Source organism: Rhipicephalus microplus, unplaced genomic scaffold (genome assembly GCF_043290135.1).
Source record: "Rhipicephalus microplus isolate Deutch F79 unplaced genomic scaffold, USDA_Rmic scaffold_72, whole genome shotgun sequence".
NCBI lineage: Eukaryota > Metazoa > Arthropoda > Arachnida > Ixodida > Ixodidae > Rhipicephalus > Rhipicephalus microplus.
In genome coordinates, this window is record NW_027464645.1 from 771,531 (window position 1) to 797,426 (window position 25,896).

At 45.2% G+C, this 25,896-nt stretch overlaps 3 protein-coding genes and 1 pseudogene across 5 annotated transcripts in view; 2 read left to right on the plus strand and 2 right to left on the minus strand.

The window, feature by feature from the left end:
- LOC142790145 (uncharacterized) overlaps positions 1-25,896 on the plus strand; it is a 107,980-nt gene that overhangs the window by 2,265 nt on the left and 79,819 nt on the right. The window lies entirely within an intron of this gene.
- On the minus strand, positions 1,436-11,806 carry LOC142790146 (uncharacterized). The gene is made up of 2 exons (XM_075885129.1): positions 11,673-11,806; positions 1,436-6,891 (listed from the first exon to the last, which is right to left on the minus strand). The coding sequence occupies exon 2, from the start codon at positions 6,126-6,128 to the stop codon at positions 3,288-3,290; it is 2,841 nt and encodes a 946-aa protein (XP_075741244.1). The 5' UTR covers positions 6,129-6,891; positions 11,673-11,806; the 3' UTR covers positions 1,436-3,287.
- On the plus strand, positions 8,154-10,800 carry LOC142790141 (uncharacterized; annotated as a pseudogene).
- Positions 11,646-25,305, minus strand: LOC119174690 (uncharacterized). 3 transcript variants are annotated; one of them, XM_075885135.1, is made up of 8 exons: positions 24,980-25,305; positions 23,325-23,488; positions 21,982-22,111; positions 21,038-21,181; positions 18,359-18,669; positions 15,967-16,050; positions 15,154-15,585; positions 11,646-11,970 (listed from the first exon to the last, which is right to left on the minus strand). In XM_075885135.1, the coding sequence occupies exons 1-7, from the start codon at positions 25,124-25,126 to the stop codon at positions 15,156-15,158; spliced, it is 1,410 nt and encodes a 469-aa protein (XP_075741250.1). In that variant the 5' UTR covers positions 25,127-25,305; the 3' UTR covers positions 11,646-11,970; positions 15,154-15,155. The 3 variants fall into 3 exon arrangements, with proteins under 3 accessions (XP_075741250.1, XP_075741251.1, XP_037281616.1); XM_075885136.1 differs by lacking the exon at positions 24,980-25,305 and adding an exon at positions 24,478-24,943; XM_037425719.2 differs by lacking the exon at positions 15,967-16,050 and having other exon boundaries at positions 24,980-25,292.

Sequence of the window (25,896 nt, forward strand, 5' to 3'; positions counted from 1 at the left end):
CACATGCTTGTTGTTTTGCAGCGAAGGTTATATTGAGCATGTTTTGTCACATACAAAGATTCCTGCACATCATGGGATCACGAAATATCCATTCACTTGTTTTCATGCTGCTCGCGTACCCATAAGATGATTAATTTAGTTTTTGGTTGCAAAGATATCTTTCCGGGCTCGATATAGCGAAGGGCCGTAGTAATGTGTTTCGAACGCTATAAACGAAACTTGCTCGTAGTTCTCTGGCTTTTTAGGGGCGAAGCTCCTTAAGGCGTGGGCTGTGCGTCCCCTGTATGTAGCCACCTCTCGTTTAGTTCTTGCAGTGTCCACTAAATGGCGGTACCGTCTCCTGTATGTCGCCTCCTCTTGTTTAGTTCTTGCAGTGTTCACTAGATGGCGGCACCGTCTCCTGCATGTAGCCACCTCTCGTTTAGTTCTTTCAGTGCTCACTAGATGGCGGGACTTGTAGCTGATGATGAAAAGATGCAAGATGTTATAAACTAGACGGCGGTACTTGTAGTTGATGATGAAAGATGCGAGGTGTTATAAAATAGGAATGATGTCACATATGGCACGTGTCATTGGTGGAAGGCAATCGTTCGATTTAGTGCGGCGAGGTACGCTAGGGGGAGCATTGTAATAAAATCGAGTAGGCAAAATGTACGGAAGATTCATGGTTTACCAGGTTTTCCTCCAGAGCTTCGCCCACTCATCATCATTCACTTCGTGGATATGGCGGCACTTTTTATTACGCCTCTAAATATCTCCCTAAATAAGGTGTCATCACTCACCCGCTCGAACAATGTTTTTCAATGCATGCAAAATTATCCGTATTCAGCATACAATTGTGCACGATAGCCTTTAAGGCTATGGGTCGGAGTATGACATGACCTATCAGCACTGCACGCTTCCAAGTCTGACAACAGAGACGCCATACCATGCTAGTCGTTGCTTCAAAAGCGACTTCGATCGTTTTACGTCGCATGATACCATTATTTGAGTGGCCGTATTGTTCTGTGGGCTTTTTACGCACTCGCCTCTTTCAATCAATTTGACAGACAGTTAGCGATGCAGATTTCAAATAGAAGTATACTATATCGGCAGACTTGATCGCGCAAAGTATGCGTACATATATAGACATCGTATGTATATTGACATATGACAGCATGTGAACATATGTGTGAGTGATTTTGAAGTGGTCTTGGTAAGTGTATGCGCTCGAAAATAGTAAATCGAGGTGATTCTGCAAAAAGTTACTGCGTGTTTCAAAGCATAATCGCGCGCAGTGCTCGAAACCCATCTCTCAACGTTCTTCGTTTTGTCGATGTCCACATCTCGCTTGGTTCCCTGGAATGCGCGAAATATCATTGTGATGTTTGATGGTGAGGTTCGTCGCGCCGCAGAGCGTGTGACGCGTTGCGGATGGAGGAGACGATATCTGACGTTAACAAACCACACTACAATTGTATTTGACAGCATACACACACGAAATACATAAAGCGGCAGCGTACACTACTAGTCAATTGTCTCACGTGGCGGTGCTTGGGGACCAGGAGGCTGTGGGCTGGTTGCGTCCCTGTGATGACGTAGTCGTCGTCGGGTAGATGTCCGGTGTGGAAACGACGTAGCAGCAGCAGGGGTTAAGGGCCGAGTGAACGAACCGTCGCTCGGTAGCCGGTAGCCAGACAGGGCTCGTCCGCGCCAGGCCAGGACCTTGCGACGCTCGTCTCGACGGCGGTGGACAATCTGGAACCTCGCGCGTAGGTGCGGGTTCTCCGAGAGCAGCAGGCCGCGTCCCAGGTCCTGCCAGGCGAGGACCGTGAGGCGCTCGCTGTCCCGAAGACAGGCGCCCTGTGTATGCGAACCTCGCGCGTAGATGCGGGTTCTCCAACAACCTGCCGCCCGTTCTGCCGGCGTTCCAAAAAAAAAAACTGTCTCGCCTGCGCGCGCCCTTCTTAATCTTCTCTGCAGCCCGAGCTCCTTCGTTTTTCTCGCCTTCCAGCGATCGGCCGCTCCGTCGTCTGCTCTCGCTTTCCCTGCTTCGTCACATTACCCCCCCACTTAAGAAGGTTCTTCGCTGTGAAGAACTTGCAGCTGCCACTGGACCCCTTGGGACACCGTAGTACACGCGCACTCGGAGCACTGCACTACACTTCCGAGCCCCGCACACTCGGCACACATAAGAGACACAAAAGTTGTCACCAGTGTTCAGGGCCCCGCACACCCGACACTCTCAAAGGTACTCGCAAGACGAGATGAAAGTTGGTCCGTCACGGTAAGTAATGTGCACCGGAAAAAAAAAAAAAATTCCATCAATTATACCCGACACTGCGAAATCCTCAAGCCGTGTAGCGATGATGTTCATGCGCTTGGCAACCGGCTCATATAGTCTGCTCCTACATTCTCACTGCCTTTTATATATTCAACGCTGAAGTCGTACTCCATGAGTATGAGGCTCCAACGTAGAACACGGCTGTTGATGTGTTTGGCGGAGTTGATGTAAACGAGAGGCTTGTGGTCGCTTTGTAGTATGAACGTTCGCCCGAACAAGTAAATATGAAATTTCTGGATGGCCCACGTGAGTGCCAGGGCTTCGCGCTCGATTGTCGAATAGGCAGTTTCTCGTGGTTGCAGTCGTCGGCTAGCGTACGACACTGGGTGTAGCATAGCACCATGCCGCTGCATAAGTATGGCACCTACGCTTGTTGACGAGGCGTCGGTGCGAAGTACAAAAGGCTGAGCGAAATCGGGTGCTCTCAAGACAGGTTGTGTAGACAGCATGGTCTTGAGTGCATCGAAGGCTTTCTGTTCCTGCACTCCCCAAATTACTTTGTTAGGGGCTCTCTTTTTAGTCAGTTCAGTTAATGGTCCTGCTATCTCGGAGTACTTGTGGACGAAATCTCTGTAATAGCCCGTAAGTCCAAGGAAAGAGCGTACTTCTTTTTTCGTCTGTGGGCGCTTGGCTGCCCGTATTTTATCAAGGGTTTCGATCTGGGGTTTGATGATGCCATTTTCGACGTGATGACCGAGGAACTTTACTGACCGCTGACCAATCTCACTTTTCGTTGGTCGAATCGTCAACCCGGATTCGCTAACTCGTTGAAGAAAGGCTTCAAGTGTGGCCACGTGTTCTGTCCACGTCTCGGTTGCAACGAGCACATCGTCGAAGTAAAAGTAAATATGGGGTATATCTGCTACCACCTTCCTCATTAGACGGTTGAAGACAGCTGGGGCGGTTTTAATGCCAAACGGCATGAAACGAAACTGATAAAGGCCTGCTGATGTAGAAAATGCTGTCATTGCTTTGGACTCTTCATGCATCGGGACTTGCCAATACCCTTTAGCAAAGTCGAACTTAGAAAAATATCGTGCCTTCCCCAGTTGTCCAACGGGAGTAGCAGCAGCACCTTGTCTCCAACAGCTAAACGCCGTGGTCTAGTCTTCATGTCATAGTGCTTCTTCTGCACAAGTTTGGCTTTCTGCAGCTCCTCCTTGGCTAGACGACAAGTGTTTTCAAGACGTCTCCGCAGGTCAACTACATAGCCGTACGAGGTCTTCGTCTCATCATCTAGATGATTACCAGTCCACATCTCTTTCAATATTGACATGGGCCATCTGACGTAACGGCCATACAGTAAGTCAAACGGGGCGAAGCCCAAACTTGACTGCGGAACTTCTCTATATGCGAAAAGTAAAGGCGCTAAGTACCGGTCCCAACTTTTCGGGCACTCTTGACACATTCGTCTTATCATTCGTTTAAGTGTGCCATTGAACCTCTCGACAAGACCATTTGCCATGGGATGATATGGTGTCGTCGGCAACTGTGTGAAGGATAGAAGCCTGCTGAATTCGCGCATTAGGTGGGACGTAAAAGACGTGCCTCGGTCGCTGATGATTTCCTGAGGTACCCCCACTCGCGAGAACATCTCCAACAGTGCTTCAGCGATCCTTTCTGTTTCAATGCTTGGCAGCGCCACCGCATCAGGATACCGCGTTGCCATGTCCACCATTGTCAAAACGTATCTATTCCCTTTTTCTGACTTGGGAGATAATGGTCCCACAATGTCAATGGCCACTCTCTTAAACGGTGTATCAATGACGGGGGTTTTACCCAACGGTACTCGCCCAACTAAGTGTTTTGGGAAAGTTCTCTGGCACGTGTCGCACGATTTCACAAATCGTGTGATGTCAGAAAGTACCCCTGGCCAATAGAACTCCTCGAGGATACGGTCTGTTGTGCGTTTTATACCCTGATGGCCCGCAAGAATTCCTTCATGAGCCATTTGCATTACACAATGGCGGAGGGCTGTAGGTACAACAAGTTGTTCAGTTTCTCTCTTCGATCTGAGCTTGTACCTCCTGTATAGAATTTCTTCTTTTGTAAAGAAAAGAATCTCGGCAAACCTGGTCTGGATGGGTTTATCGACGGCCTCAAAGCATTTCTGTAAGCTAGCGTCATCCCTCTGACTTTTCTGCAAGTCACGTGCACTCATATCTAGGGGACTTATTGTTGGTACCGGCAGGTGACGAGAACTCTGTCCGACTGTCGCGGCGACTTCGTTTTCCTTTGATTGCCTCGCAACCGAAGTGAATGCATCTGTAGTATAAGATCCAGTCAGCGATCCGTCGTCCGCTCCCACCCTAGATGATATTTTCATCGGACTAGCTGGACGTAGGTGTCTTTTCCAATCTTGATCAGGATCGGAGGCGTCACGGACCCCTTGGACGTTTCCCAGAACGACGTCATACAGTGGGTCATCCATGCAGATCGCGCGAGTCTTGCCTGAGAAAAAGGGTGAAATAATTCGCACGTCTGCCTCCGGCAGTTTCAGTACCCTTCGATCAAGAAGACACACAGAGGAAACTTTCCCCGTCAGATTGCTGACTGGTACAAGGGACCTTCTCACAATAACCGAGTCGCATCCTGCATCCCGTAAGACCGTAACGGGCTGGTTTTCAAGGACGCCTTCGGCCGTAGGCATAGACTTGTCCTCCCACTTGATTCTCGTACGTTTCGAGCAATCAGTACCTTGCCGGGAAGCCTGTGTCTCCTGGTTTGATGCTTTCGGACCTTCTGCTTGCTCTTTCAGGCACGAGGCTTTACCGCTTCCCTTGTTAGGGCAGTCCTCTTTGTTATGCCCACTACGTCTACATTTTCCGCAGAAGGCTGGTTTTGTCCTTGGCCCTTTAGTATTTGCCCAGCAATCTGAGGCCTTATGACCGCGCTTTCCACAAAGCAAACAATGTGGTTTGTCCTTTTCCTCTTTCCGTAGTGCGGCCTGCGCTCGATCTGGTGGCTTTTTATGGTCCTTGTCGTCCTTACCTTTACCAAGGTTGACGAAACCCTGCGCCTCCATATAATGATCAGTAGCTTCTACTAGCTTTTCAATTCCTCGGCAATCCCTTTCCCGCAGGAAGATTGCCAGCTTCTCGTGGCACTGCGTGATGAATTGCTCTGAAACAATAACGTCTCGTAGAGCTTCGTACGTCCGTTCGGTCTTGGCCATCTCTTGCCAATGGTCGAAATAACCTAGTAATCGCCCAGCGAACTGTCGACCCGTTTCGCAGTCCTCAGGCTTCGCCGACCGAAACTTAGTGCGGTAGCCCTCCTCTGTAAACCGGAAGCGCTGCAACAACGTTTTCTTTAACGTTGCGTAATCCATGGCATGGTCAGGTGCCATCCTGCCAACAACACTTAGCGCTTCACCTGTCAAACAAAGGCTCAGTGAAAGGGCCCACTTGTCTTGCGGCCAATCCTGGCTCCTGGCGACGCGTTCAAAGCGCTGGATGTACGCGTCCAGCTCGTCGCGAACTTCGTTGAAGGGCGGTATGAGTTTGTGCGGACTTTCGTAGCTTTGAGGAGAACCCATGTGCGGACCCTCTACTGATTGACCTGTAGTCACGCTACCCGTTGTCGCATCTAACTCTCGGAGCTTCAACCTTAGTTCGAGAACCTCCTTTTCTGCTTGTAGCCTCGCCAGTGCCTCGGCATCAGCTTCTTTTGCCGCATTGCGTTCGGCTAAACGTACTTCCCGCGCTTCTCGTTCACGTACGCGCTCCTCATCGATCCACTGCTTTAGCCCTGGACCGCTCAACCCCAGTTCCTTTCCAATTGCTGTGAGCTTGTCCGTCTCCATCGTCAACCGTCAGACCCGCATAAGCGACGCGCTGCTCTTTTATAGGATAAGAGCGGTCCTGTCGCGCGGACGCCAGATGTGATGTTTGATGGTGAGGTTCGTCGCGCCGCAGAGCGTGTGACGCGTTGCGGATGGAGGAGACGATATCTGACGTTAACAAACCACACTACAATTGTATTTGACAGCATACACACACGAAATACATAAAGCGGCAGCGTACACTACTAGTCAATTGTCTCACGTGGCGGTGCTTGGGGACCAGGAGGCTGTGGGCTGGTTGCGTCCCTGTGATGACGTAGTCGTCGTCGGGTAGATGTCCGGTGTGGAAACGACGTAGCAGCAGCAGGGGTTAAGGGCCGAGTGAACGAACCGTCGCTCGGTAGCCGGTAGCCAGACAGGGCTCGTCCGCGCCAGGCCAGGACCTTGCGACGCTCGTCTCGACGGCGGTGGACAATCTGGAACCTCGCGCGTAGGTGCGGGTTCTCCGAGAGCAGCAGGCCGCGTCCCAGGTCCTGCCAGGCGAGGACCGTGAGGCGCTCGCTGTCCCGAAGACAGGCGCCCTGTGTATGCGAACCTCGCGCGTAGATGCGGGTTCTCCAACAACCTGCCGCCCGTTCTGCCGGCGTTCCAAAAAAAAAAACTGTCTCGCCTGCGCGCGCCCTTCTTAATCTTCTCTGCAGCCCGAGCTCCTTCGTTTTTCTCGCCTTCCAGCGATCGGCCGCTCCGTCGTCTGCTCTCGCTTTCCCTGCTTCGTCACAATCATCTATCCATTCACAAAAAAGAATTCAAGATCACAATCATTGACCAAGCAGCAGCAAAAGCGTCACAGAATTGCACGTGTTTCCACCCCGATTACACTGCGCAGCAGGCACCTTGAAGCAGCGAAGGGATAGGCCTCGAAACAGAAGTACCGTAGCAGACGAAGCGCCGTTTTGCTATCCACCTATTGCCATTCAATGCAATGGGCCGCACTGTCAAGGAGTCCCTGCTCTCTGCATTATCCAAGACCCAAGAGGGTATGTAGTAATCAACTATAGTGGTCTCTGCATCATGATTTTACTTCAACTGGCCCCTGACTCATCACTTTACACCAAGGTCACAGTCTTTGCACATTGTGATCAAATGAGAGTGGTGAAAGACTTAAACAGGACTGGTTTGCAAAACCGACTAAGTCCTTATTGTGATGGGTTGCAAAATGCAACAACCACCTGCATGCATAGATTTAGATGCATGTTAAATAATTGTAGGTGTTAAAAATTAATCCAGAGCCCCTCACTAGGGCAGCATGCCTCGTAATCATATCGTGGCTCTGGCACTTAAAACACGAGCATTTATTATTATTATTATTATTATTATTATTATTAAACACTTAAGAGGAGCAGTACCAGTGTTTAATTAGATTCATCATGGTATTTATCTTTTGCAACAAATGCACATGAAAAAAAAAATCAATGAAGTAGTGTCCGCATATTCGAGTATGTCTTATTTGGCATGCTTGACTGGCATAGCATGAAATAGTTGTACCGACTAGGTGAATACCGACTAAGCTCAAATACAAAGCTCTTAACATTGTTCCTTAGCAAAAAGAAAAAAATCAGATTGCTGTGTACCATGCAATAAGTTCGTTTACAAAAAAATATGAAGGGAGGCTCTTTTAAGAAAGTTGCCATGAAGTGCCTCTGTACTGTGTGTGTTTCTGTGCGGCTCTGTGTGTGTTTTGCAAAGAAGGTTGCAGTGAGCACTGGTACCAGTGCCTCCTGTATAAAAATCTGTGCCGGGCACACCGCCGTCGGGGGGTCGTCGAACGCCACTTTTCTCCGCTGCCGCTAGGGGCGCTGGGTAAACAGGGTGCCGCTGCTGCCATTCCGTCCGGGTGTTGCGCGTGCAGCCCATTCAGTGGTGCGCAACTTCGTTTTGTGGGACAGTTTTCGGCCAGTACGTGCATAGAATGCTTTACGATGGCCTACTGCTGTGTTCCGCTATGCAAATCGGACGAGAAAAAGAAACCAGCAGGGCTTTCCTTTCATGAACTACCCGCTGACGCAGACGCTCGAGCGCGCTGGCTTGCCGCAATACGACGAGACAAGTGGTGGCCGAACACCACCTCATGCTACACCAAAGTATGCAGTCGCCACTTCAAAGAAGAGGACTTCATCGAAGGCAAGCGGCGACGCCTAAATAATGGGACTGTGCCGTCAGTTTTTGAAGAATATCCGCCCCATCACCAGCCGAAATCAACTCCGGCGCGAAATACAGCAAGCATCGACAAACGAGTGAGTGCTACATGGCGCGCAGCGACTCCGCGAGCGGCAACGTTGCTTCAGCAGTGGAGGATATGTCGGATTGTTGCGCTATGGACACATCGTCGGAGGCCAATTTGCGTGATCAAGGGGTCCAGGTAGCCAGCAGGTCAACTTCAATTAAGTGTGCTTGTCGCAAAGAAAGTGAAGTGGAGAAGAAAAGAAAAGGAATTGAGGAGCCAGCTGCTTCGGCTGCAACAGACCATCGGCAAGTACAAAATGGAATTGAAAAAGCTGCACGAGGACGCCCTGGTTGCGGATGTTTCTTACATCAAGGAAAGGGCGAAAGAAAAGGAACCCGCAGCTTTATTCTTGATTGATCAGATTGAAAACTTCAAGATGAAGAGGCCCAGCTGGTCTGAGGAGACAACCCGACGTTGTGTAGTTTTAAGGCATTTGTCGACAAGGGCGTACGAACACATCCGCGGTGAAATGCTTTTGAAGCTTCCTTGCAGAATGACTTTGAGCAACTACTTGGGAACCACCAGTGGAGAAACAGGCCTCAGCAAACTCGCCGAAGCTCGCCTTAGAGTAGAAGCCGAGAGCTTGACTGTATCACAGTCAAGGGTGTGTTCACTCATAGTCGACGAATTGAAGATCAGGGAAAAGCTGCACTACAACAAACAGCAGGACTGCTTTGTGGGGCACGCAGATGTCTCTTTGGAACAACATGGTGGGGACCTCACCTTAGCAAACTCTCTTCTCTGCTTCCTAATTACAGGACTCTCGACGTCGTATCGCATTCCAGTGGCCTACTATTTTAGCATGGGGTTAACAGGCCCACAGCTTCACAAGTTGTTGATTTTTGTGCTTGAATGAGTAGAAGCCTGTGGTTTCAGGGTAGTTCGCTTAGTGAGTGATAACCACAGAGTGAACGTCAATGCCATGACACTTTTGGGCGATGGTCCTCTTACGTACCGGATAGAACATCCCTGTGACTGTGACAGGCTCCTCTTTTTAAGTTTTGATCCATGCCACGTTTAAAAAAAAAAAAAAAAAACGTGCGCTCGCAGTTTCTAGCCCATGACATTGGTCCGAAAGGAGAGGTCTCGTCCTGCTACATCAAGAATCTCTACGACCTACAGAAGGACCTGCTTGTAAAGCCTGTCCGCTACCTTAGCCGAAAACATGTCTGTCCGAATAACATAGAAAAAACGAATGTCGCAAGGGCAATTCAGGTCTTCTCGCCTGATGTTACTGCAGCCCTGGAGCATCTCAGAGACCAAGCTGGGCATACATCGAGTGTATCATTCGCAGCTGCAGGCCAGACCATCGTTTTCATGCAAAACATCCATCGTTGGTTCGTGCTGCATGATACAAGTAATACGACCCAGCACATCCACAAGAAATGGCCTGACACTCGGCAATTTGACGATGCTGAATATGCAAGACTGGAGTGGCTCGAGGTTACGCTGCCCGTGTACTTGGATGAACTGGAAAAAAGCTGTCGAAGTCAAAAGGAATTTTTGACGAAAGAAACGTATGGAGCATTCCTCCTGACCACATATTCCACAGTTGCCTGTATCAAGTACCTACTCAAAAAGGAGAAGTTCTTGTTTGTGCTCACTCATAAGTTTAATAGTGACCCCATTGAGTCGCTGTTTGGAACACTGCAGATGTCCTCTGGCTGCAATGACATGCTGAATGTTCGTTCGGTTTTGCAAGGGCTGGAGAAGGTTTTAAAAACTGGACTTGCCGCATCCAGCATGGTATCAAACGTTGCACACAGAAAATGTGCCCAAATGTCAACAGGCACACTGCTCACTGAAACTTCTTCGCTAGCACAGCAGCCGCCTCAGCTACAGAGAGCTATATGTGCTTTGCAACGGATCAATGCAACAGTCTTGCCTCAGCACTTGCCGTCACTTGAGATTTCTGCAACTGTTTATGTTGGGGGCTATATTGCCCGTGTCATAAACGAGAACATGTGTTGTGGAAGTTGCACTGCAGTCTGCACAAAGCCAGGCCAGCGAGCAACCAACCTATCTTGCAGTTCACTCGCAGCCAGGACCGAGGTGGGCTACTTTACCCGTCAGACCAAACGACGTGCTGAGGGCATTTGCGGATCGTGCTCTGAAGGACAATCCCACGCTAAAAAAGCCATTTTCTACCCTGGTTAAGTAGGCTGTACCAGCACTGTGTGCTTCAAACCTGCTCAAGTGCAAGGAGATGGATGACACTCACAGAGCTAAGCTCATGGAGCTGATATCTGTTCGGTTTTTGCGGCCTCTGCTGGTGAACTATGCATTCACTGTCAGTGACAAGCATCATGCTTTCAAGTACATCGCGAAAAAGCCTCTGTCAAGAAAATATGCAAAACTGTGAGGCTACCGAAAATAGAGGTACTTACAAATAAATGTTCCTTTTTTTTTGCAAAATGTATTCGTATCGCATCAATTGGGTTCATTTTGCAGAATATAGAGCTGCTATGCATGGCAAGTCAATGTTGGAAATTTATGTACATTATGTCCAAGCATGTAGGTGTGTGCGTACGCGGCATGTTTTTGGTATTCATTTAGCGAGGCGTTCTTCGCTTGTGGCTAGTACGTGAAAGTTGGCAACCAGATCTCTGAAACACTCGGTAACATAATTCAGCAATTACAGCCGCGATATATTGAGGTTTGAGCGCAGAACATTAAGGATTTAATCTGTTTAATTTTGAGTGCGGCGCCAGAACCACGGCGGCTGTGGCACGTAGCGAACTCCGGCACCCTGTTAAGGCAGCGGCACCTGGTGGCGAAGCGCCGCACTCGCGCCGACGGAGTAGTCCCATTGTTCTCTTCCGCTTTACCGGGCACTGAAAGTTATAAAAGAGGCACTGCTGGTACTCAGCTGCATGGGATGCTATTTTTCTGCTAACAGGATTTCAGTTCCTGGATGCAAGCTAGACATTTTTTTTGTGTGTGTATTGGTCATGATTTATATTGCCCGGCTCAGCCATTTCACCTTTCGCAATATGCACAGGGCCAGTTCAAGTACGCTCAAACCTCGATACAATGAACACTGATATAACAAATCATCAGTTAATTGAAGTACATGAAAAATAGTCTTCCAATAGATGCAGCATTAGAAATATACTTTTACCACAAATTTTGGGATATAATCAACTTATTGTTGTGTAAGATGCAACTTTGCTATAATCGGGTCTGAATGTACATCATGTCACAATACTTGTTCTCGCGACTTGGTAAGATTAGCAAAAAAAAGGTTAGGAACATCGTTTTAAATAATCATGTATATTTACAGTAACTTGTGCTGTGCGGCCATCAACCCAGTTGCACATCTCTCCGGACTCCCAATATACGCACGTCATTGGTTGGACCAAGAAGAAAGTCTATGAGTGATAATCTTGCAAGAGCACAAGTGCCATAGGGTTGCTTGACGCATTCGGTTGAACGTCCAAGAATAGAGCAGCGTCAAAGCGTGCTAACAATGTCACAGGAGAAGCGTCCACTTTTTCCAAGAGTTGTCAAAGCATTGGCTGCACTGTCTCGCCAAGAGTCGATGGCTTTGCAAGACTCGTACTTGACATTCAACAGCATCTATTGAAGAAAAAAAATAAGATTTCTATAAATTTATCAAAGTGTGACACCTGTTTTGTCATGTCGCAGGTAGCGGAAGCAAACACCACAGGACGTGTTCATTCTTGCACAGGACTGTGTACATAATCATCAGCCTATTTTATCTCCACTGCAGGACGAAGGCCTCTCATGATGATCTTTAGAGGGACACAAAAGTCAAATAACAATTTACGTCGGAGTGAAAGATCAATATATGACATCTAAAATGACGAGTATTATCAACAGAAGTGCCCTACTTATCGAGAAATTAAGCTAAATGCGTAAGAATGCATGCACTATGCGTGGAACTTTCGCAAAATGATCCCGATGATGTCAGATGAACCGCCTGCAATTAACCACTTGTAATCGATCTAGCTGTGCTAAATAAAGAACCTTCCGTGCATCAAGATACACAATAAAATGCTGCTTGTTCATTTCCGCTTGATTTATGAAAAAAAGAACCGCCAGATGTTACTATGAGGAATGGCCTGAGGGGTTCAAAAATTCAATTATTGCGTAGTTAAACTAGACAGGTCGTGCCATCTAGTGGTGCTCAGTTGAACCAAAACACGTCGGCCATTTCGGAGCCAATGGCAGGAAATTGATCAATGGCCGTTGTTGCTGCTGTGGCTCCCACTGCTTTTGTTCTACTACTAGTGTCGGCAACCCTGCACTAAAGCCGGGCAACGTTGTGCACGGCAGCAGTGTTGTGAGATAGTCCACTTCTTGAGGCGGGTATTTTTATGCGTGCTAACCCGACCCAGAGTACTAAAACGTGATTTTATTTAAAAATAAGCCCTTCCTTGGCACAATAGAAACACTGCGAGGTTTCTGTACCGCTATTTCAACAATCGTCAACTTAATAGTTGCCTTTAGTGTCCCTTTAATTTTCCCCATCTTGTGCTAGCTTATTGATCGATTAAAACTTTATTTTGGTTCTGAGAAGACGCAGGGGAGACCTCACGCGACCCGGCTAATCCCACGTAGGGACCGTCAAGCCGAGCTTGGCGGCCCATTTACGGGCACTCTGGACGGCCAGGGTTTGATCGTTAAGTTCGGGGCTGCGTCAGAGCGCAGCCCACCTGTCCTCACAGCAAGCTGACTATGTTTTATGCAAGAAAACTTCGTAATTTTCTTGTTCCCTCTACTCGCTGTTGTCCTCAGCTACATTTTCCAGTCCAACGCATCATATAGCTGATCCAGGTTCATTTCATTAGCATAATGTCAACTAAAATATTAGCTATAGCTGTTTTCCCCATTCCCATTTCTTCGTCTTCCGATCTCTTAATATACGATAATACCTCTAAATACCTACGATTCTCCATTCCACTGCCTGCAAAACGGTCTTTAACTTCTCGAGTTTTTTCGTTATTATCAAAGTTCCAGCTCGTGTTAAAACTAGCAATATAAAATGATCATCACTTTTCACATTCAGGTAGAGCGGCAGGTCGCCTGTCATGATTTGGGGATGTTTGCTGTGTGCACTCAAGATTATCTTTACAGTTTGGCAAGTTTATTTTTCATGAGCAGGCTCCCCTGTGAGCAGTTAACTTGCTTGTACAGACATACATACACATTTGGGCTGCATACTGACATTAGGGCTAGGTAGTATGTGTTCATCCTGATACAAAAAGGTGGGGCACACTAACAGACAGAAGAAGAAGAGGATACAAGCACACACTCGCTACTGAAAGTTTACTGAAGACAACACATATACAGAGCGTTTTCAGCTAAAAAGCATCAAGCAATAAAAAATTAAAAATGAGTGCTACGTGTCTCCAGCTAGCGCAGTATTGTTCTTGGCTGTATGTAGCACAACAAAATGTTTTTTTATCCACCAAGCATGGTAATTAACAAATATTGCTTAATGAACTTTTGAAAGATTGACTCTAGAGAAAAAATTTCAATACAAGACTTGTAGCTCTTATCTAGAAATAACAAAATTTTCAAGTTGGGGTAAGATAACAACGCTGGTTAATCATTCTCCGGAGTTTGTTCAAAGTGTGCGAAATTCAAAAAATACCACGCGATTGCTGCCTTGCGCACGGCGCTTTGAGTGACCTCAAATGTAAGTTGAACAAATTAGCGAAGGCTTCTCACGCACAAAGGTCGCTTGAACAGGCTATCAGTGATACGATGAACATTAAGCGATGGTTGGATGGTACCATCAAAAAACAAGGGTGGGAGGGGGGCGAGAGAAAGAAACGAAGACAATAAACTCCGACGAAAAAACGGCTGCCACGTGCATTGCGATACGATACCAGAGACAGCATTCGGTGCGGTGCAGAAGTTTCTTTTTTTTTTTTCCTTTTCAGACCAACGATAAACATTATGGTGGGAAAGAGGGTTCGAAAAGAAATCGTTGTCGTGCTGCCCTCGCCAGTAGCTTACACAAAACTTGTTGACTCCAAAGTGACTACCGGCGGTTTCATTGCCATTGTTTAGTGCATGATCAATCACTTTCAACTTGTAATAGCATAGCCACAGAATGGATGCAACGTACCACGCTGCTACACGCACTTGCCACTTTGGCTTGGCTTGAATTGTATTGTGGCTCCGTGTGTTCATAGTACACACACTGCTTAAGAGATAGCGCCAGGCTCTCATGTGCTATCATCATCAGTGGTTGAAAGAGCAAATGACATTACGGTTGCAATTTTCTGGGGTGCGATGGTTACTCACGGGGAAAATTGTATTTTTTGCAGGGCAATGTGGGGGGTGCGAGAATTGAGAAAGTGCCCCGCCGCGGTGGTCTAGTGGCTAAGGTACTCGGCTGCTGACGCGCAGGTCGCAGGTTCGCATCCCGGCTGCGGCGGCTGCATTTCCGATGGAGGCGGAAATGTTGTAGGCCCGTGTGCTCGGATTTGGGTGCATGTTAAAGAGAATCCCAGGTAGTGAAAATTTCCGGAGTCCTCCACTACGGCGTCTCTCATAATCATATGGTGGTTTTAGGATGTTAAACCCCACATATCAATCTATCAATTGAGCAAGTGTGAGGATTACACAACTCAATATGTAAAATGTTAGAACGGAAACAACTGCTGTGCTAGCGTTTCTGTGATTTGTACAGTACATTTATTAGTGCTAAAGCATTATTTAAAGCGCCTTGATATGCCTGAACGCAAAACTCTGAATTTCCTAACAATCAATCTAGAGGGCACTTGCCTTTATGAGAGAGCCGAAAGAAGGGGCTGCTCATGCAGATGTGATAGCGTGGCCTCTTTCGATACACTTGGCACGTGCCATTGCCACGGAATCTCTCCCACGTCACTACAGAAGTACGCCATGAAGTCGTTCCTGGTCCCTGCGCCAGACACGTCCCCATCTTCCGTGTGCTTAGCCTCGAGAGGAAAATAGTGTGGCTCTGTTTCATTTGCCTCTGCCACACTTTGCCGCCAGCGACCCGGAACCACATTACCAACGCTGTCTTCAGTGTCTTTGTAGCCTTCCAGGTGCGGATTTAGGACAGTGAGGAAGTTATGCAACATGCAAGCTGCCCTGATGACATAGTCGGCATTGCTTGGCTGTAGGTGAATAGCTTGTAGCAGCACCCTCCACCGAGCCGCTGTGAGTCCAAAGGCATTGTCTGCGCATCTCCTGCGTAAGCATAGAAAAGGAGTGAAAGAGAACAAAATTACATTTATTTGTTGTGTTTAGTGTCCAAAAGTGCAACTTATGTGGCATGCTGCAGTGGTACGTTCCGTATTAACATTCACTTCATATTAGTGGAGTACCGTATTAGGTTCCATATTAGCATTCACTTAGTATTAGTAGAGTACCATATTAGGTTCCATATTAACATTCACTTCGTATTAGTGGAGTACTGTATTAGTGACACTATACTATAGAAATGTAGTAGTATACCGTTCCGAACTGAGGTGGTAAATGTCAAGTGTGAATTGTGATGGATGCTGTAGTGGAACGTTCCGTATTAACATCGACACTATATTAGCACAGCAGTAGAAAAGGTGTGTAAACCTGAGGCTGAGGGAGCACTGAAAGTCCCTCCAGGGTATTTTCCCATGACACACTTGGCCGTGCACTGCCGGGACTGCGGGTGCACTGCAGATTTTTTGAGAATGAGGGTTATTTTCCGCCACTGCGACCAGTTGACAAGGTAAATATTCGAAGCCCACAGAATTCAAAAGGAAGGGCAAAACTGTGTCGGTGAACTGTCTTGCTCACCATGGTAAGAAAATATAATTTTCAGATTATTACCACTAACATCGTTAGGACAAGATGCTTCGTGTCTACACAGTTTTTTAAGGGCGAAGCTCCTTAGTGTGTGGGTCTGTCCATCCTCTGATGGTGTATGTAGCCACCGGTGGCACATACCAGAAAAAGCGGTCCTTAGAATGTCCACTGGATGGCGGCACTTGTATATGATGAATACATGATGAAAAGATGTGATAGCTGTACTTGGGAGTGTTCACTAGATAGACGGACGGACATATAGATGGACGGACACAAAGACAGAAGGGTAGACACACGGATGAACGGACAGAGAGACTGCCGCATGAACAGATGCACAGACGGACGGGCAAACAGACGTACGGACGGATGCACAGAAGGACACACGAAGGGACGGATGCACCGACGGTCACACGGATGGACAAATGCATGGACAGGCGCATGGATGGATGGAAGCAAGAACGAATAGACGAACGAAAGCACGGACAGACTGATGAACGCTTCGCCCCACCAATCATCTTCACTCCATCGATATGCTGTGATTTTTTTTTCAGTTTTCTTGCCTAGCAAGAGCAAGCGCAAATAAATGTATATGTTTGGTGTTTCTTCATTAAATTTCTCAGTTGAAACAGCACTTTTTTTGTGTCCTTCCTTTACTCTGTCTTCATTTTTTTGTGCTGTTTATCTCGACCAGTAGAGGAGAGTTCTTTATTATCACTTATGTTACTTCAACACTTCAACGTGTACCCAAAGCATAATACACTACCGCTTAAGTATTCTTCCCCCAACAATAATCAGCTGCTGTGTCCAGAAATTTTTGCTATACAGAACTTAGCAGCAGAATATTATTTGATTGGGGCAAACAAAACAAATTTTTACAAAGGAGCACAGTGAAATAAATGGCTAAAAAAAACTTTTACCCAGAAAAGGAAAAAAAAAAGTAAGGGAGAAGAGGTTAACAACCAGCATCGCAACTTGACATACCGAGATAATTTGCCATATTTGCATAACTGCACCCTAGGTTATCGCTGAACACCACAGTCTGAGGATAATTAATATAATGAAATCCATCAATAAATGCAGATAGAAATAGACTGTGATGAGTGGTTATTTTGCGAGATTGTTGATTGTTTCAGTTTGTGCATGCTTTTTCATCAGTGGCTGCAATAGTCTGTAAAAAAACAACAAGATGACAAAGCAATGTAAAATGAGCTTGTGATGACTTCAGCGATTGGTTGATTGAGTTTTAATATACTAACGCAGCAGTTGGGCTTCGAAAAACACCCTTCTGTTAAGTCAAGCTTAAATTGTAATAAGTAAAATTCTGTAGCCACAGAGTCATGATGGTTCATGACTACAATTATTATCTATGTTTAATGATTCTGTTCAGTTTCGTGCAGTTGAAGACAGATGAACTTAACGCAGTGACGTGTGTCGGCATTTCTTGTATTGTGCAGAGACAAATAAATTCATCATTGTAATGGCAGAATGGTGTGCCACCATAACAAAGGCCACCACCATACCAAAATGTTTTGTGTTGGCAGTGAATTATATATATATATGAAGTTTTTCCAATAGGCCAAACGTACTTGGGAAGAGAAGAGACACAACTTAGTGGTTGTCTTAATTTTATTTCTAATGGTTTCGACCGGTGAACCAGCTTTTGTCAGTTTTGCGGACTCGACAACACACACATGTTGGGAAAGAAGAAACACTCGGTACTAATAAGCTGCGCTTTTATGCAGTTTAATCTCTGTAAGCGCACAGATTACTGGTAAACAAAAATTAAACAATTGCCTACGTGAAATGTTCCGGCAAGGTTTTTTCTATGAAGTGAAAATCTACGTGAAATATGCTCATGAGAGTAACTATTCAGCGAATGAAGTACAGTACTCGCGAATCGAAATGCGAATTAAGGCACTTTTGTTTCTAGCATCTACAGTTTTTGACGAATTGGTGTAATTTTGACACGACCACTTCCATACGAGCTAGCATTACCTTCAGAGACTAGGTTTGCAGCAACATGATGCAGCCTTCATGAAAATCTTTTATAGTAGTAATTATACAAAACAAAAAATGTTGCATTCCAATCTACGAGTACTGTAGACACATATCCAAAAGCGAGTCGCAGTACCCAAATACATGCCTCATTGCATCCAACTTATTATCAACGTCCTACCTCACTCTGTTCAACCTGTAGTTGAAGACTGCTTTCTCGTCTTTGGCCTCTCCAGCGGGGAATGGTATCATGAGGTTTCTCCGTAGAGGACATGCGTCCTCTCCGGCGAAGATGTAGGGGGCCATGTGGCCGTCAGCGCCGGGTAACGCAGCTGTCGAAGGATGTTTGAGAGAACCACCAAGCAGTGCCTGGCCAAGGTCTGAACTTTCAAATACATCACCCTGTTGTTCACGGCTCTTGGCGTAGACGTCAACGAAAGTGTACTTGCAGTTACTGTCGACGACAGCTACTAGCACCACGGAGAAAGAACCCTGAAATATGGGGCTAGGTTGTAAAAGCGAAATTTGAATGCACAGAATTCAGGTTGTGACGCTTTTATACCTTCTGCCTTGTTCTCAAAGTGTAATAATAACAGTAACGAGAATGACAGGAAGAATGAAGGTGAAGAGGAAGACAATCAATTTAAAAAAATAAAAGCGCTAACTCTGGAGCCGGCAGGAAAGTCAACTCCTGAAGAAAAAACTGAATGGGTATAAAAACGTAGGGCCAGTTTTTAATATTCAAAATTGAAGACTAAACGTGGGTAGAGAGTCTGCTTATCATATGATTTTACCCAGACAGACGAATCTGTGTCAGATAAGTGTTTCTTTAATAATAGCCTCTGATGCTGCCTCTGAAATTACATACGTGAAAGTTTCACATTTATGCATTAAAGTTCGTCATTTTTTTTTAACTGGAAAGAGGCTACAAAATTGTTCTAATTAAGTAAAGTTCGAATTGGGGGGCAGGCTCTAAAAGGAATGGACATCGTGCCACACTGTGCATGCAGTACCAAAAGAAGCCACCTGTGGACTCATTATCACAAATTAGGTACTGCTACAGCTTTGTGGCAGATGATTTCGTAGATTGAGTTCATGGAGCTCTAACAAAATTAATCAATCAGTCAGTGATACACGAGAAGCAGGCACCAACATGTATTCATCTGAGCGGTGAACATCAAAGTTGAAATATACGAGCTCTTTATGCTCTACAAAACGTTTATTCTCATGGCATAGTTAACAAAATCAAAAGTAAAATCAGTAATATGCTATTGCTTGCATTCTTTCAGTCGCGAGCATTGTTAGCAGTTTACGCATGAGCTCCATCACATCTGCCGAAGAATGCTCCTCTTTCATTGTTCTGCACCTATAGTAACTTTGGTTTGATTTTTTAACACACTGTGATCACTCACGGCTGACTGCTGCGAGCGATGAAAACCAGGAACTTCCCATTCAAATTAAGTGTCGGGGATGCTGACGCACTCGAATAATCTGAAGTTCTGCCACATATAATTACATGGGGCTTTTGCAGGACTAGGGTGTCAGTTTGAATTAACTGTAAGTTCGAATTAATAGAATTAAATAGCTTTTGCTACATGTGTCTCGTCTTTGGGAGCCTATAGAGTGAATGTGAGGGCAAGGCAAGTTTTCACATTCATGCACATGGGCAAACACCAAATTATACAGCCATGTAACATTTCATTTCTACTTATGTGCACATTAAAAAAAAACCTGATCAATAATTCCCGAGTACTCCTCCCCCTCTAACCTCCTCTCTTTACAAAATCCCTCATAATAATATTGCTTTTTTGTGATGTAAACCCTCAACAATAAAATTTCATTTTTACATAAATTAGTGTCAATAATAGATAAAATACTTGTGCATACTGTATCCTAGAATTTATCTATCACTTGCTGTGTTTATTACCTTCAGGCACTACAGCAAACAAAAAGGTAAGTGCATCATGTTATTGTGCAGACGAGCAATGAGGCAAGTCACTGCCAGTGCAGAAAAAAAGAGATCGCAGTCACTCTGGCTGCCTTTACATAGGCTTGTACAAGTAGTGAATTTTAGGTTCGAAGCAAAGTTTGCTCAAATAATTTTGATTTGAATTGGAATAGAATATATATTGCATATTATAAAAGAAAGGGGGCATATTTGTCATTACAATATTTTTTTTTAAATTCAAACAAGGCCTGTGCAAATTCCAATACTTTTTTGTGTCAATGGAAGTGGAAACATCTTTGAATAGGGCCCGGATTTGACTTCTGGTAGAATGCAACTGATAGCATGTAAAACATGTTACGTTATAAAATTTCCTCTACATAAAGCATACAAGTCGGTATTACGAGCTTCTAAACTGAAAAAAAAATATATATATATATATTGATCGGTGTGAGGGTACTATCCTCATTTAACTTCGAAATGGAGCTTCAAGGCAGCGTAGATTTCTTCTGGATGTGCGTTTTCACGGTTTAGCACCACTTCACTGCAGTGAAACCACTTTTGTGGAAGGTTACACACAAACTAATATGCACTTGAATAGGTATTTTCACGGCTTAGCACCCCTCCAGTGCAGTAAAATCGCCTTTAAAAAACGTTACATGCAGATTAATTCGCATCTATTCATTCGTTTCGAACAATAATTTAAATGCAATTCAAAGCAAATTCAAATACTGCATTATTGATTCGAATATTCAAAGCATTAGAATATTTGCAAGAGCCTACTTTTACATAATGAATCAACTGTGAAGATCTTTGTAAAATACTCAGTGGTTTTGGCAAGTGGCACTCTGCATGCGCAAGTGCTCACTTGGGTAAATCGTCATTACACAAACACCGCCCAGCATATATACTTACCTTGTGGTTCATGTATCCACAACCCGATTGGCGAGGGGTGACGACTGTAACGTGCCTGCCACCAACAGCACCCAGGCAGTTGGGAAACTGACAACTCTTCTCAAAGTTGTCAGCTATTTTCAGCCAATCTTCTGTAGTCGGCACCTGCAATTGTTTATCAAAGAAAAAATGAAGAGCACAGTCTTCAGTCTTTTGCAGAAAGTATTTCTGCCAGGAATACCTGTCATTATGAATATTGCCCTTACAGCACATTCACACAGCCCTAGAAGCAAGCTCTCACAACTGTTCTAATGAGGGATGCTAGTAATCTATCGTCTCCTCCGCTGCGTTGTCATGCTGCAGCACACCCGTTCAACCTTGTCTTGCATGACTGTCATGCACTATCAACTGATCTTGCTTTGTTTTGTGTCTTTTCCACTGCAAAAGCAGAGATAACAAGTGTAGCAAAGAACTTTTAAATCCTGACAGGCTCAACACAAAGTTGTGACATTGTCACCGTGTATATGCACAAATAAGTGGCGAGAAGAAGATAGCACTTGTAATAAATTGAGGCAAAACCACTCTTTCTTAAAACTCAGAGTGGTTTATAAGCTCTTTAAAACCCCTTGGCAATGCAGCCATCATGGGTCTGTTAAAGGCGGGGTAAAATGAAAATGACTTTGCATGGCCGTATTAAGCGCACCATTCTAATTAAGGAGCTTGTACATTCGAGCCATTGTGAGTTGTAAGCGAGTTTGTCTGTGGCACTTGAGGCATTCAGAGATAAAGCATACAGCCTTACATCTGTATATTCTGCCTGAGCTTAGCTATATATCTGCAATAAAAGAATGAACGCTCTCTGCACAGCACATGCGAGTTGACTAACACTTGGCAACTTTGTACCACCAACCATTAGTTTGTGTAAAATGTGTATTCGGGACTGGCAATAATTTTGAGTTACTTACCTTCAAAAAACGGTGACTCAAACGAGTCCAGATCGCCCGGCAGGTGTCATGAATGGTTTTGCGTGCAGTTTCAGTTCCCACGAGATAAGCATTGGCGACTTCTCTGATGTCCTTGCCTGTGGCTAGGTAACTGCAAAAAGAAGGCACGGCATCATCGTAAATTAAATTAAAGCTTATTTTTTATTGCAAATAGCATTTTTGTGGAAAACGTGTCTGAGCATACACACACCAGATAGATATAAATGAAGATGTTCTGACAGCCAGTTTTAAGCTTTTCCTGGCTTATAGTGCAAGGACTTACAAGTCTTGCCACCATGCCACAGTTTCTTGCCTGGAATAAAAATGTCATGCAGGCTTCATGGGCGTGCATTTCAACGCTTGACGCATTTTGCAGATGACAATGGTAGCCTCTACAAATTCCTTCACGCATGCAGCTTGCATGTCGGCACGCTTAGCATGTTTTTACACCATGGAGGAAGTGAGTCTTTGAGTTGTTGATATGCTATTCGCATGTATTATGATGACTACCACTGGTCAATTTCTGCTGTTTTAGCTCTCTCTGACTGAAGCTAGTCAACAATGTCAGTTCTACCAAGCTCATCGCACTTTGCGTGTGCCCTGTATTAAACATGGCATCAATCTGAAGCATTTTTGTACTCTGGACAACATAAACATACAGCACCAGCATCGACACTTGCTCATCATCATCGTTTCCAGCTTGTTTATGTTTACTGAAGGATGAAGGCCTCTTCAAATCATCTTCAGCTTGCTCATATTGTGCAAGCTGATTTGATTTTATGCCTGCGAATTTATTTCCGTCACCACGTATAACTCTGTGTTCCTCGACGGCGTTTGTCACTTCTATCCATTATTTCCCGTCCCTTCTGAATCTTTGTCCACCGGTTGTCTGTGGCCAGCCCAGGTCCATTTTTTTCCGCTTAATGTCAACTGAAATATCTGTTACTCCTGCTCGTTCCCTGACCCATTCTGCAGTTTTTCGATCCCTTAATATATTGCTATCATTTTTTGTTTCATTGCACGCGACACGATGCTCAACTGCTTCTCTCGGTGCTTTGTTATCCTTTATGTTTCAGTCCCATATATAGGAACTGGCAGTATGTAGTGATGCGCTTGCTACAGGCAACAGTCTGCTCCTTTTATTTTCTTGTGTTGCCCTCTGCCGATTCGGTAGAGTTTTGGTCAGAATTCGGAATCGGAACCATGCCCACAACGAAATCCTCAGAGATTAAGAGGCGTGTTGGGATGTGTCTGTGCATAGACCTTAGCATTGTGGGAAAAAAAATAACGAGAAAAATGGCAGATTGTATGTAAATACGACCAACCTCAACGTTATTGCGAGTCTCTCTCCTGGTTCTAGCGGCTCCCTGACCAAATGTTGCCGAGTTAGGTCGTCCTCCACAAAGGAGAGCAGAGCGTCGAATAGCCGTGGTGTCATGCGATACAGTTTGAGGAAAGGATCATAATCTCCCTCACGAAGTCGACGCATCTGAAATGTAAAAAAAAAAGAAGACAGGATCACCAACAATCAAAATTATAACATGAACCTCTGCTCCATGCAGTGAAGTGAATGACTTGTCCCTTTTTGTAGCACAAAAAAGTGCTGGTTTGGAGCAGCTGCTGACGTTTTAGTAGCAGATGGAAAAATATGCTCTACTACCCCTGGTGTTCAAAGCACCACTGAAGTATCTCATAATTACCAATATTTACTATGAAAGATATTTTGCAGACAATAGTCAATGTGATGTGCAAAGAGCAATAAATGAAAAAGTTGGTGCAACGTGAAAAAGTTGGTGCAACGTGAAAAAGATGGTGCAACGTGAAAAAGATGGTGCAACGTGAAAAAAGATGGTGCAACGTGAAATATACCTATATTTAAAACCTATCGCAGAAATGATATCATGCTGACAAGGCTGAGTACCACATTATAACAGTAACCATGGTCACAAATAACTATTGCCAAAATAGCAGTTGCCCCGCCACGGTGGTCTAGTGGCTAAGGTACTCGGCTGCTGACCCGCAGGTCGCGGGATCGAATCCCGGCTGCGGCGGCTGCATTTACGATGGAGGCAAAAATATTGTAGGCTCGTGTGCTCAGATTTGGGCGCACGTTAAAGAACCCCAGGTGGTCGAAATTTCCGGAGCCCTCTACTACGGCGTCTCTCATAATCATATGGGGGTTTTGGGACGTTAAACCCCACACATAAATCAAAACGGCAGTTGAATCGGCATGAGATCAAGTAAATCTGTTATTTTCTTATTTAACCTGCAAATCAAATTAATAATAATAATAATAATAATAAAAAAAATCATAATAATAAACCGCCAAATGAGCCATGCGCTTAACGCAGTACCAGTACTTCTTGCATAGATGAGACCAGAGCCGAAAAGGCTGCGTGCTAGCAATCCGGGATGATAGCATACAGATTGTCTCTGGTTGCTTTAGGGGCTTGCCAGTTGGTCACACGGTTGAAGTACCTCGTCTGCACTTTCTTAGTGCCGTTTCAGAGCAGGTTCCAGGCAGTGCTTAACAGCAATCAAAGTTTGGAGTAGTATGTAGCAGCACTCCTCTTTTAGGGCAGTTTGGAGCGATTGGAACAGCACTTCCATCACTGTACGTTCAATGATCCATAGCGTAGTGACGGCACAAAAGACGGTAATGCGGACTGGTTGGTTGGGATAACTTGCACTGATTACGGTAGCGCAAAAATAGACGCTACAAAGGACACGTTTATAGGGCGATTTGATGTCTAGCATCACATGAATAGCGCATCCAGGACAGGACAGAGAAGACACATACACAGCATTGTTTTCTTCTCTACCCCGTCCTGGATGGGGATAACAAGCGCGTCGTGCAACCTTAGTTGACGTCTAGCGCCCGTCCTGTCTACGTGGCCTCCTTTGATTCTATGTTTCTATATTTCGTTTTTTTTACGCTACCGACATGAATGCAAGTTGGCTCAAAAGAATAGATAGTCACCGCGGTGTAGTAGAGACTCCTCTGTTTGCGTTCCAGGATCGCTGGCCGGACCCAAACACGCCGCCTCTCTTGGCGCTGCTCTTCCAGCAGCTTTAAAAGAAGGATTTTCTTTTTCAAAAGCAACAGCTTTCTTCTCCTGCTGAACATCGTGAACCTGTGTTGAGTGAGGATCAATTAAAACACTAATCAACAAAGCAGCTAACGCAGTAGCAGCAGACGAGAAGGTGAACTGACGATGCCGCTGCCAATGTGAAACCGAGTCCTGCTCTATGACACTCGTAAAGATGACATGTATTGTTTGTTTGTTTGTTTGTTCCTTAAACTTATTACTCGCACCCACTCAGGAAAATGGGCCAAGAAAGCGTAGTGCACTTTTTCTGTGAGCATTACAACTATGTGTAAGAATGAATTTGTAGTATAATATAACTAATGTAAGGAAAACCACACCGTTGCCATCGCGACATCTTTTTTTCTTTTTATTGTTCTTGAAATTAAGAATAAATTGACGCTTGTAGTGATAAATTTTGCTGTATTTACTGTAGAAAAGTGCAAAGGTACAGCCTTTGAGATTTGTAGCTAAGACTTGGAGACAACAATCGTATAACGTAATTGGCCAGAATAGTGGAAGAAAGTAATTTTCATAAAACTAGTCAGAAAAAAATACATGATTGTTTGTAACGCTTTATCGTCTCGTAGAGATGTTGGTAGTCACCAAGTCATGAGGGCTTTTTTGGTTAGAATGCGCTAGATGGCAGGACCGGTTTGTCAAGTCTAAGGACCTTAGTCAAGTCAGGCACTAGCGCGGCAATTTCAATAATGCAATAGTATGGGTTCACGGCTATTACGCGGTATTACGTACCAAAACCACAATATGACGGCAGGGCACGCCGCAGTAGAGAGCAGACATATCCCCCTCC

Bases quoted from the DNA above. Each gene is read 5' to 3' on its own strand.
- LOC142790146 (XM_075885129.1), bottom strand. From the start codon at position 6,128: ATGGAGACGGACAAGCTCACAGCAATTGGAAAGGAACTGGGGTTGAGC.
- LOC119174690 (XM_075885135.1), bottom strand. From the start codon at position 25,126: ATGTTCAGCAGGAGAAGAAAGCTGTTGCTTTTGAAAAAGAAAATCCTT. The intron at 22,112-23,324 runs GTTGGTCGTATT...TTCTTTTTGCAG, and splicing joins AGACTCGCAATAACGTTGAG to TTACCTAGCCACAGGCAAGG. The intron at 15,586-15,966 runs GTTTACACACCT...ATGCTTACGCAG, and splicing joins CAGTGCTCCCTCAGCCTCAG to GAGATGCGCAGACAATGCCT.